This window comes from Thalia democratica, chromosome 2 (assembly GCF_965202585.1).
Source record: "Thalia democratica chromosome 2, ktThaDemo2.hap1.1, whole genome shotgun sequence".
Classification (NCBI taxonomy): domain Eukaryota; kingdom Metazoa; phylum Chordata; class Thaliacea; order Salpida; family Salpidae; genus Thalia; species Thalia democratica.
The window spans coordinates 40,260,137-40,273,208 of record NC_139166.1 but is presented as its reverse complement, the minus strand read 5'-3'; the positions used below and the strand labels follow the sequence as shown (position 1 = coordinate 40,273,208).

General features: G+C 25.8%; 1 protein-coding gene across 2 annotated transcripts in view; it reads left to right on the top strand.

Moving 5' to 3' along the window:
* The window catches only part of LOC145829221 (rhotekin-2-like), a 31,415-nt gene extending 18,633 nt beyond the window's left edge, over positions 1–12,782 (top strand). The window contains exons 7-14 of one of the 2 annotated variants that reach the window (XM_082936960.1): positions 2,041–2,063; positions 2,503–2,701; positions 5,273–5,404; positions 6,778–6,902; positions 8,092–8,258; positions 10,304–10,476; positions 11,580–11,681; positions 12,222–12,782. In XM_082936960.1, the coding sequence (XP_082793086.1) occupies positions 2,041–2,063; positions 2,503–2,701; positions 5,273–5,404; positions 6,778–6,902; positions 8,092–8,258; positions 10,304–10,476; positions 11,580–11,681; positions 12,222–12,542 (1,242 nt within the window). In that variant the 3' untranslated portion in view covers positions 12,543–12,782. Of the gene's footprint in view, positions 1–2,040; positions 2,064–2,502; positions 2,702–5,272; positions 5,405–6,777; positions 6,903–8,091; positions 8,259–10,303; positions 10,477–11,579; positions 11,682–12,221 lie in introns of those variants that run through there. The other variant, XM_082936961.1, reaches the window with a different exon arrangement.
* The last annotated feature ends 290 nt before the right edge of the window (positions 12,783–13,072 follow it).

Here is a 13,072-nt window from a genome sequence, read left to right as displayed (position 1 = left end):
TCTTTTGTTTTCATATTAGTAAATAAAGTATACAAATTGTTAAAAGTGGGAAAGTTCCCAGTCTGCTTTTAACTAGAAGCAATATCTAAATACAGCCATTATAGTGAGTATATTTGAAACTGTATATTTACGATCTCTCGTTTCTTTACGCATTTTTTCTGTAGGCACAATGTGCGTAAATAACCGAGAGGTTACTGTACTTAAATATATAGTTTGAGTATAATACTTCTGTTTTTGTGAACAAAAATATTTCAATGGTTTTCAAAAGTAAGCTAGAACTTTAGTTAGTCTATAAAAAGTAAGCTAGAACTTTAGTTACTCTATAAAACAAAGCATTAATCCAAACATATGCTTTTGAAATATAAGTTAACAAAAATCTGATATGTCATGAACTATACCTTAAGCAGATATAATAAAATGGGTTAAATGTTCTAAATCAGTAATTCCGAAAATGTTTTGTGCATAGTGGCTATTAATAAAAAAACAACAACGTTTGTTTTCTATTTACAGGGTTGCCACTTTACCTGGAATCCTGGAAAAACCTGGAATTTAACAATTTAGGCAAAAATAACCTGGAATTTGAGAAATTTTGAAAAAAATCTGGAAAAACCTGGAATTTTTATCAAAAAACCTGGGAAAAACTCGAATTTTTGATAACATTAACATTTTCAGTAGTTAAATGTCGGTTTGACACAAAAATTTATCATATAAATAAATTTTTTTTGTATCATCAAACATTTTTTTTATTTAAAAACACTTTTAAAGTAAATTTACAGTATGTTTTCAATGTTTTTGTTCTATTTAACACAGTTTCTTATATAAAAATTAACTTAAAACTAAAAATAGACCCAAAAATGTGTACTTTTAAAAACCTGGAAGAAATGTGGAAAACCTGGAAAAAGTTTGGAAAAAACGAGTGGCAACCCTGTATTTAAGAAAATAAAATTAATCCTTATGGAAAAGCTTTTTATTAAATTAGTACTATTTTTTATATTAAAAACTAAGCTACCAGCTTCTTTTTTAAAATTTTATGAATTTTAAACTATCTGTTAGGATATAAGAGATTCAGCTTTATAAAGTTTGATAGGTTCATGTTGGAAGGAACAAAACAAAAAGCTGCAAGTAGAGTAGTTTACTAAAATATATCTTCTGTTATAGTTTTTGATAAAAAAATCTCACTCTTATCTTTAACAAATTTTAAAAAGTTGTAGGAAACAGGCTTTTAAATTTTTTTAGTTTTAAAAAAATAACAAATAATTTTTTTTTCAAACATGCTTACTACTAATTATTTGTAATATTAAATTAAAATTTCCTGAAAATATGAAGTAAATTGCTTAATAAATGAAGGAGGAAAAAGATTTCTAGTGAATTTTTAAAAACTCTAAGAAAACCGGCAATATTTTTTTTTCATACGTTTGTATCGGAAACATCTTATAAAACTGGTAATATTTCATAAGTTGATCGAATTTATATTGTTTTATATTGTAAGAAGTATTATATAGCGTATACTTAAAGTCTTTAAATAAGAGACAATGTTAATTAAAGAAAATGTTGACCTCCCTATGGACTATTAAGTCTCTGCCTATTTTAAATTTTGAGAAACACTGTTTTAAACAATTGAAAAAACATTGAGAAAAATGTTGGCAATTACCTTAAAGTACTGTTTTTGCACCTAAATCCAGTTTTAAATTTAGTTTTTTTCATGTTACAGAGAGTACATCCTTGTTTTTAGTTTTTGTTTCTTCGAATTAATTTTATTGTTTGTATGTTTTTTTTGATTTAGTAGTGATGAGCAGAAACCTGATAAATATAGTTAGAAAACAAACGCTGTTTTTTGATCTATTAATAATGTCATCATATCAACTCCTTATCAGAAAACATGACGAAGATTTATATAATGAATTATATTTTCATCATATTTATATTAGTATGCAAATAAAAGAATTCAATACTAGAATGAACTTGTTTTAGTAGTTATCAGTATATGATTTTTTATTGAAATTTTTATGTCCTCTATATTTATCACTATTTTTTTTTCAGAAATTAAGAATTGACAATAACAGGTTAGTTATATTTTTTAAATTTCATTAGTGAAAGCTTTGTACGAAACTATAAATATTTACATTTTTTATAGAATTAAAAATAAATAAGTATGTACGGAAAAAAAAACATTTCAAAACAAAATTTTCTATAAATTTATGGTTTTAAAGTAGTAGTCGATTATTTTTAGTTATTTGGACAATATTAATACTATTGAAATGAGTCCTTTAGATTCTTTAAGTGACAATTACATAAAATTATAACATACTTTATCTGATTTTGTATTATTTTTGTTTACAAATGTATACTACTGAAACGTATAATCTTTTTAGAATTTCTATATCGTTTACTAGTTTAGTACTTCTACTATTAAAGACATGTTATTCAGCAGCTTTTGATATATTGTTAGTTAGTAGATGTATATTATATAAAATTAATAAAATAAAGTTAAATATTTCTTAGAGGGCCTCAATATGAAAAAGTTGGTGAACTAACACTAACGACTGATGACGTCAGTGAAATAGCCAAACCTCACGACATTCAGATTAAAGAAAAATGTGAAGTTGTTGAATTGCCCTTATATGACAACATTGTATGTAGACTTGCAGCCCAACCAAAGTGCTTAACAGATAATATTCTTTTTGGATTTTTAAACTATTATGTAAGTTAGAGTAGCTAAACTACATATCAGTTGCTACAGTTTTTTAATTAGGACATTTTGTAATCTTTTAATGAGTATGAGTTATCTCTATTTTAATATTTAAAAAATAAACATCTGGAAATGTGAAAAACAACATATTGCTCAAATGTTTAGTTTATGTAGTTTTTATGCTTGGTTAAAATATTTGTTTTAAATTTAAAAGTGACGTTTTATAACACAATAAATTTTAGTTTATAGCTATTGATTTTAATTTTTATAATTTTATTTAAGGTTAGTTTTTTTCATGCACATAAAATGTTGAATATTACACGAATTTAAATCTAAATATAAACGAAGGAAGAGTATTTTTCTTATTCATATTCATGTTGATTATCTGTGGAAGCTTCGTTTAATTTAAGTTTAAAATATGAAAATTAATATTGTTACATTTACACAATTTTTCATAAAATTTTCTATCGTTCTTAAAATAAATTCTAAGAAGTTACCGTATAACACCAATTATAACGCTTTATGATGATTTTCTCTAAATTTTAGATACTTTTATAGTTAGTTTTAAACTACATTTTTTTCCATCTATTGTGTTCGTATATCTTCAAAAATACAACTTTCTAAATTACTTGACTTACTAAAATAACTTATTGAAAAAATTACTAAATAAAAGTAATTATATATTATAAATTCGAAATAAACTAAAAAAATAGTTCATATCAGAGACGTAGAAGACTCGGACGTTTTTTTTACAATTTGCTTTTATAGATAATTAAAAAAGCTTTCTATGTGCTAATTCAAATTTTATATTTTTAGCTAATTTTTTAGATAAAACAGGTAAAAGTTAGTAATATCAATAGTTTCCTATGAAAAGCACAAACTACAACAGCAAAAGAAATAACAATTTAACTCAAGTCTATATTATCTTACATGTTCAAGCAATTGTTTCAAATTTTATAGTTAATTCTTTATAAAGTATCTTAATAAATTAAATAAGTTCTTGAATGGTTTTTAAATGTCTGGGTAAGCGTATTTTTATATTCAGTATTAACAAAATTATATACATAATAAGTTTATTTAAATTTTTACTTTATAATAAATAGTTAAGAAAATGTATGAGCTGGTAAAAGTACAAATTATACACACTAGTATTTAATGTTTGGTGCGTTTGATTTTAAAGTTTTAGCATAAATTTAATTTAATGTTTTTTCTATGTTTTATGTAAATTTTTAGATTTTAAAAGATGATTGAAGTAAAATTTTGTTGTAATATATGTATTAATTTAGTACTTAAAAACAACCATCTGTTTCAGAGGGGAACGGATCAAATATGCACAAGACACTTTTGCACGAAGGGTCAAATATGCACGAACACACTTTTGCACAGAGGAACACGTTTGCACGAAGGGTCATTTTTGCACGATAGTAAAAAAAAATAAGATAAAACCAAGAAAACAAAAAATTAAAAGACAAGTTAATTAAAAAAAAAGTTACTGACCGAGGGTAAGGGTTAGGGTTAACAGTGACAGTAAAAAATAAATATAAACTAATGAAAAAACAAAAAAATAACAGTTACCGACCGAGGGTTAGAGGGTTAGGGGTAATAGTTATAGAAAAAAAAACCTAATGAAAATTAAAGAAAAAAAAAAACAATTTCAAACCCGTGCAAAATTCACCCTTTGTGCAAAAGTGTCTTTGTACCAAAGTGTCCCTTCGTGCATATTAGACTCCTACCCGTTTCAGAGAGTTTAGTAACCCTCTGAAACGGGTAGGAGTCTAATATGCACGAGGGGACACTATTGCACGAAGGGTCACTTTTGCACGAAGCGTCAAAAATGCACGAAGACACTTTTGCAACGCGTCAATTTTGCATGAAGGGTCACTTTTGCACAGGTCAATTTTTTTTTCAACTTTGTTTTATTATTACTTTTTTAACTATTACTTTTACCCCTAACCCTTACCCTCTGTCAGTAGTTTTTCGTTTTGTTATAACTAATTTTTTATTAATTTTTCAATTTTATTGATTTTTTTGATTAGTAATTTTTATGAAAAATATATTTCTCTATCAGTGTTACCCCTAACTTTACCCTCGGTCGGTATGTTTTTTTGTTTTTGTTTTTTTATTAGTTTATTTATTTGTATTTTGCTTGTGTTTTTTTTTAATAATTTTTTTTGTTTTATTTATTTCATTTTTATCTTTACTATAACAAAACTCCTAACCCTTGGTCAGTAACTTTTGTTTTATATATTTTTAAAAGTTTTAATCTTTTGTTTTTTATTATTATTTTTTATTTGTTTTTACTATCGTGCAAAAGTGACTCTTTGTACGAAAGTGACCCTCTGTGCAAAAGTGTCTTGGGAAAAAATATCTTTGTGCAAAAATGTCCCTTTGTGCATATTTGACCCGTACCCGTTTCAGAGTATAACACGCTTTGAATTGCAAGAGTTTTATTTACTATAGAGCAAATTATGTAAATAAGTAGAGAAATATATCCTAAAGTAGCTTAAAAGTAATAGTATACCAAATACATCTAAATTTCTAATCTTTCAAAGCTTTCATCTTGAAAAATATTTTTATTTATAGGAGCTGATTGGTGATTGTCCAAGTTGGAGTTATCTATGGTGTGAATTGAAGGCTGGTTGCCTAAAAGCTTGGAAAAATCCGGAAGAAAAGTCTTCAAAAAAGCCTTATTTTACAATTAATGTTGTATCTAAGGTGTAAATTTAATTTAATTCATGAAAGTTTTACAAATTAAGATCATCAGTAAAAGCAAGGATTATTTTTGCAGTTAAAGTTTATACAGTAAACTCTCGCTTATTTACGCACATTGTGTCCACAGAAAAAGTGCGTAAAGATATGAGAGATCGTAAAGATACGAGAGTTTCTAAATATATTTACCATTATGGCTTTTTTTTGATACTGCTTCTAGTTAATAGCACACTGGTGACTTTCCCACTTTTAACAATTTGTTTACTTTATTTCTAAATATGAAAACCAAAGATAAAACTGTACATACATTAAAAAAAGATTTAAGTTTAAGTAAAATACTAATTTTTAACAATAAATAGATTTTATCTTTATCTTTATTTGTAAGTGACTTATTTGATACTTAACATTTATATCATTCTACTTAGCAAGTTAAATTTATAATTAAGCATTTGTTTACAATTTAGAAATGGTGTGGTCTCTATATTATAATTTGTTTCTGTAGCCTTTTACAAAAACATGCATTTGGTGCTGTAATGGATTTCTTATTTTGAACAAAAATATGTAAATTTTAAGAAATTTTTTAATAAAAATTGTTTATATTTAAAATTCTAATTTAATCTCTTATTGTTAACAAAATTTCTTATATACTGTGGTATAACTAAATGTTTATCAATTAGTCAAGGAACATAAGTTTAGTAAATCTAAAGATATAGAGAGATGAGTTAGCATTTAAAAACATATTTTAAATTAAAAATATGCTATAAACATAGTTTGTGCAATATCAAAAAAAAAAAAAATATTTTTTGAACATTTTAGAATTTTAAAATGCGTAACTAAACGAGAGTGCGTAACGTCACGAGTGCGTAAAGATGCGAGAGGTTACTGTAATTAAGTTTTAGCTTAACTACTATTTTAGCTTTTTAGTGATTTTTGGTACACGTAATAAAAAATGTTAATGTAATATAATTTTACAGTACATAATCAGAGTTTCAGATATACTTTTTATCTAAGTAGCAATTTAAGAAAGAAAAAAAAAACTTTTGTTTTAAAAAATTGTTTTTCACAGTTTCAAAGCAAGTGTCTACAAAACTTTTCAGAGTAGTATTTTTATAATGTTAAAAAAACGTTTATGTTGGATTTATTAAATTTAGAGTAAAACTTAGATTACTAAAACTTTTTTTTGTTAAAAATTAAAGATAAAAATATTTCCTCCTAAACTTGAAACTAAGCTTTCTCATAAAAACTTATGTTAATTCTTGTAAAAACAATTTTTTCGACCCTCTTAATTATTAATGGCCTTAATTAAGTTAAAAAAGAATATTTTGATTAAAATTTTGTTTTTGAGTTTTTGGTTGATTCAAATATTTTATTTTTTTAAGGACATACTGACTCAAAAAATTGAAAAGTCACGACAAAAAAGGCCGTACAGTTTTAAAATTTGTGATAATGCTGACTGCCATTCGTTTGCAACTATTGACCAACAAGAAACTGAAAAATGGATCAGGTAATTTAAAAAATATTCTCTTAAAAAGATATGATAAAAATTTAAACAGTATAGGGTGACATATAAAAAACGTAAATCACTAGAATTTCAAAATCTATAAAAAAATTATTTATTGTTTTACTAAATTTCATCTATGCAAATAACGTATAGTGTTTTTAAAAGAATGGATTAAATGTTAACATATAATTTGATAAAATGTATGATTAACTAGAGCCGAAACTACGTTATTTAAAATAAGAAATTGAATTCTGCTGGCAAAATAACCTTGATTATTTCGGTAGTCCACAGTGTAATTGTCGGTTATCATTTTTATGACATTCTAAACGGTTCAATTGGTTCTGAACTTGTTGACCAATATGTAGATCAGGGTTTCCAAAACTTTTTTCAAATGGCCCCTTTTAAGAAATTAAAAAAGCTATGGCCCCCTCAACAAGATCACTCAAAATACTACCATTAAAAGCACCTAAGACCTTTTTTTTTTTGCTTTTCATCAACAACTCCAGAATATCTATTGTAAGTTTCAAAACACTTACGACCTTTTTTAATGATCTCATGGTCCCCCTGTGGATCCTTTACTGCTCAAGGCTCCCCCTTTGGCCACTTTGCTGCTCATGGCCCACTTTGGGAAACCCTGATGTAGATCATATTTCGACCAGGAAGTTCAAGACAGTTAAACTTTTTTTAAAGTAATTGATTTTTGCGGATAGATTTTTGCCAAGCATAAGCCTCAACTGTAAACACCTTTTTATAAGTAGTCCATGGTAACTGAATAATTAAATTTCATAGACCTTATAAACAATACTATTTATATAAATCTGTAAGATAAAATCATTTGATTAATTTCTAATTTAGAGGGAAATGAAACTTTTTTTTTTGTAAATTTATACAAAAATTTAGAAAATAGTTATATATATAATTGTACTTGATTTGTTGTGTTTATTAGACAAAATTGCTATGATTAGTTAATGCATTTTTTGTTCAACATAAATTTTATATTGTTTGTTTTTTGTATTTACTTGAGAGTTTTTGTAGATAAATTTTATTCTTAATCTTTTATAAACTATGGAAGTGTTAGAAATACATATAAAACTGTTAAACTTCCTTCTTCGGAAACTCAAAAAAAAATATTGTGTAAACACTGTAAATCGTTTTAAAGTATTCTGTGCATATAAAAATAATAAAATATTAGATCAATAAAGCAGCAGAGAATAGATTTTCATGCTTGGAGTTGTGCGTCACAAGTTGATACTACGTCAGGTGTAAGAGTTCCAATGTTTATCGGGTCACCAAGTAATAAAATAAACGAGATGAAGATAAATTCTCTTATTAACAAATCTTACACTTACAATCAATTAAGTAAGATTTTTGTTGTAAATTTTTTAGCCATTATAGTAATTTAACTTGTTTTTAAAACATTGTTTTGGTTTTTATAGCTTGTTTATTTTATAATGATTTTTAGTATTCATGTCTAAATCAGAAATTGGCATAATTTTAAAAGTGACGGGCTATATATTTTTGAAAATTACTCTGAGCGGACCACAATAACTTAAATCTTATAATAAAATAATTCAATAATTCTTTAGATCAAAGGTTGATCAAAGTGGGAGATATCACCCCTTAGCGGTGATTTTTGTTACCAGGGGGCATTAACTAGTAGGTAGGCAAAAGTTAAATGTGTAGTTGTTTAGCAAGTGGTCAATATCTTAAGGTTCAATTATTTTCATTTTCTGTCAAGTGGGCAACTATATAAGATTAAGATTTGTATAACATAAAATTTTAAAATTATTTATATTTGAACTAGCCGTGCTTCTTTACTCGCAATTAAATTAAGATTTCATTTGAAAATTGTTTTTATATAAATATTATGCTGACTTGTTTTGCACATGTTGTTTTCAGTTAAAGATATTTCACGGACCACATACTTCTGCTTGGTTGGTCGGATTTGGCTCGCGAATCGAAGTTTGCCGACCCCAGTTTTAAGATATAATACTCAATATGTACAATATAGTCAAATAAAAAAAGAAAGTTATACAGATATATTATTTATTGAAATTTTGTTAAATTGAAACATATACTGTATGTTACTTAGTGTTAGATTACTATGCTTTTTTAATTTACTAGCTTGTTAAGTTTTTAGTCTTCACCTAAAAGGTTGTGTACTATTTAGCTTAATCTTTTCAATAAAGTTTTATGAAACAATTCCTGCAAACAAAGTTTGTTTTGTTTTTATAAACGATTTAAACACAGATATTGTAAGACTAGAACTGAATTGCAAGTATAAGAATACTAAAATAGAATCATTTTTTTTTTCTTTTCTTAATTCTAGCTTTTGTTATTTTGTAACGTTCGTATAGTTATCATCGTTTTTATAACTAAATTATACTCGTTATTTTTACTAGTTTTAAAGATACATTTCTGCTTTATGTAGCATATTTGTTTTATCTCTTTAATTTTATATTTTTTCGGCTAGAAGCAGGGTTGCCACACACTCAGGCTAATTTGAATTATTTTTAAACTCTGGTCACTTTTTCTTAAAACTTAAATGAGATTAGTTAAGATTTTTGTTTTTTAAACTTGTAATTTGATAGCTTTTTCTATGTTACTTTAATTATTATTAGTTCTATAGTGTTAGTTTAGATTTTAAATAAAGTATCCCACCTTGCGGTTAGCTTTAATTCAGAGTTTTCCATACCTATCGACAATACTATCTACTTGAAAAGTTTTAATGAAAAGTTTTTTTATTTAGGACGTATGACTTGCTAATTATTTAAAACCCTTGTTGTATTGATAATAGGTTTTATTAAAACATTTATACATAAATTATTCATGTTTAAAAATGTTATTTTATTCTTTTTTTAGTTAATACTTTTATAGGTCTTTTCACGTACAAGTTAAATAAAGGTTTGAAAGTAGTTGAACTTTTTTTAACTTACTAACTTATACAGTATTTTGGACTACTGCCATTTAATACCGAGAAATTATTATACTTGAATAAAAGGTGCGAGATAATTTGTGATTTTTGCTAATTAAGTTCTTATGCATACAATAATTTAAAAAGTTGAAATGATCGAGTTTTTAAATGATCACGAGTTAGAAATGATAGTAAACCGTATAAAATACGTTGCCTAATCAATATGCAGGTGTAGCTTCGTTAACCATACTGTTAAGTGAACTGTTAGTGTTATTCTCAACACATAATAAAACGCTATCAAAGCTCGACTTAATATGTAGTTAAGCTTGCCTAGCCATCCTAATTCAGTTCTCATCCATGCAAGGAAGGCATAGGTAAACTTGGCACATATATTTTTGCATTGATCAGTGTCATTCCTGTAGATGTATAAGCTTTTTTTGTTACAAAAAAGAATATTTGCAGGTATAGTTATGGTTTATAATGCTTGTAGATATAGCGTCACCTACAAAGTCCATAGTTGCCATTGTACAAAACAAAAATGAATTACGCAATCAGAACAGCAAAAATGAGTTAAAAGAAATTTCTCACAAAATAATCAATGAAAATGAGGCACCCTGGACAAGCTTGTTTAATGGAGCTTTAAGTTCAGCAACACCAATAAAGGTATCAGAAGAGTAATAAATATTTCAAAAGTAGTTGTTATAGGTTATTTTACAGATAAAGTAAACTTTAATTATTGTTACAAGTGACTTAGAACAGGGTTTGCGATATTAAACTTTTTAGGATTTTTGACATCCTAGTTGGTAACATAAGTAATTGGGAAAATAAGGGGTGATTTTAAGGTAGTGGGAACTTTTGTTTTGTATTTAAGTTATCAAAATTGAAACAAAAAAAGTAAATCTTGATCAAGTACAGAAAATTTAAGCGTTTTGAAATTTAATCAAAAATTATGTTTATAAGCATAATATTTTTATAATTAAGTTAAAAAAAATTGTTTTTGATACTTAAATATCGTTTTTCCATCATTGAAGTTTAGACAATTGGAATATAACATTCTATACGAAAGTGTTTTATTATCACGTTAGCATAAACTAGATTTAAAGCTATGCTAATTTTTATTGTTGTTGTTAATAAATATATGCTTATTATTTATTTTTAAATACTAAAAGCTCAATTCTGCAATCAATACCGTCAATCATTCCAGGGTTGCCACACACTCAGGATAACTCAGGACATTTTGATATTTTTGAAAATCTCAGAATATTATTAGTCAATTTTTTAAGCTTTGATTGTTCATATCTTTAAAATAGGATTATTATAAATTAATTTTTTTAAAAAGCCTGTTATAAGTTTGATAAACTTCTAAAAGTAAAACTAATTTTTGAAAAAATGAAAACTCGCCCACTTTGTTAAACTTTTATAAATACCGATAAAAACTAAATTATCAAATGTCATTATTTAATTTTTGGTAAAAGCTGCGAAGCAAACTTTTTGTGAAGTTTTTACATGATTTGCCACGTTAAAAAAAGTTACCGCGAAATTCCAAGGTCGGGGCACCAGATGCACCTTAGTACGCACTTTTTCCCGTGTTCAAGGTGTGTAACTTGTTAAATATCTACTGTGTTTAGTTATTGAGTTTGTACTATTTTTAATGTATTTTTAAATAGGTAGATAGTTACTAAAAGTTAATTGCACATAAAAATGTAATTGTTTATAAATATACAACTGTACGGTCTTTTAATCATCAAACAATGGTTTACTAACAGATATCATGTAAAACTAATGAAGATGAACCTAATGTTAGTAAAACTTCAATGAGGAATACTTCTGCTAAACCACCTTTACCTCGTTTACCAGCAAACTACAAATTTGAGTTTTATTATATATTTGTATTACTTTTATATCGTGAAATAATTTTATTAAAGTATTTTCATTGCATGATAACTTATTAAACTACTTGATCATAGGTAAGTAAAATTTTACATTTGAATGAATTACAGGGGGTCCTTCCCTTGTAAGTTTTTATATTTTTAACTTGAGAAAAACTTTTCTAATGGCTATCTTATGACTTTAAATAGAGCATAGAAGGAATCTCAATTAAACGTTTCCAAAAAATATTTAATAAACTTTGAGATGTAACAATTTTTGTATTTAAAAGAAATTTGTTCATTCGGTAATATGTTTTATTTTAGACGAACAATTTTTTCATCAAAAAAATAGTTTTTTGTTAGCTTTTCTGATAAATAAACATTACCAAATTTAATATATAACTATTAAATTATGAATTTAAAGAATGTACTGCTTTTGTTTCTATTTACAAACTTTTTTACAAAAGAAAGTTAAAGAATAGTTGTTTCTACTACCCATTAGTTTTATAAAAATAGTTAAATATGGTATTTTGTTTTAGACTTAAAGCTATGAAACCAACCAAAACTGCTTTCTTAAAAAAGAAATCTCTACGACCTCCCGTTGAATTACTAAATAGTTATAAAAAACAAAACAATGAATCATGTCCTAGCCATTTAGTTAGTTGTTCGAGAAAAGAAGTCGCCTCGGTAACAATCAACGGAAGTCGTTACTCACATTACAGTCCCTCGAAACTTACATTTAAAAAATTTAGGCAGCTGAATTCACCTAGAAAATCTCTTGAAAAGGCAAATCATTCCCCACAACAGTTTAATACTACATCAAGTTTTCGCCGTTTGGATAGGGTTGAAAGAAAATTTTAGCAAAAGCAATCACCTTTAATTCATCCGCCACTTAAAAGATTATCTTTTAAACGTGAGCAATCACTGTGTTCTGTAATAAATTTGAAATAAAATCAACTGAAACTCTAAGAAATCTTCAAATAATAATATTCATTTTCATTACTGTTCTAATCCTATTTTAATGCTTATAATCTAGTATTGGTGTTTATTTTCTTTAAAAAGTTAAAATCACGTTGTTGTTATTATTTCATCTAATTACAAGCAGATACTTTGTTCTTTTTTCAATTTTTTTTTTACTTTTAAAAGTTTTTTTTTCTGTGTTATAGTGATTATATTTATCTTTATATCTTAAGTTATTTTAAACTTGTTGATGTAACTTTTTTATTCAAAAGTATACCGTCTCAAGTAAATAAATGCTTTCTTTCAATAAAACCCTCGCCTTAGTTAAAAAAATTAAGACTGTTAATATTATAGAGAATTTTCGATATGATTAATATGAAAAAAAAAAAGTTTTTTAAAAGCGATTATACAAAGTTTTTTTTGTTATTTTG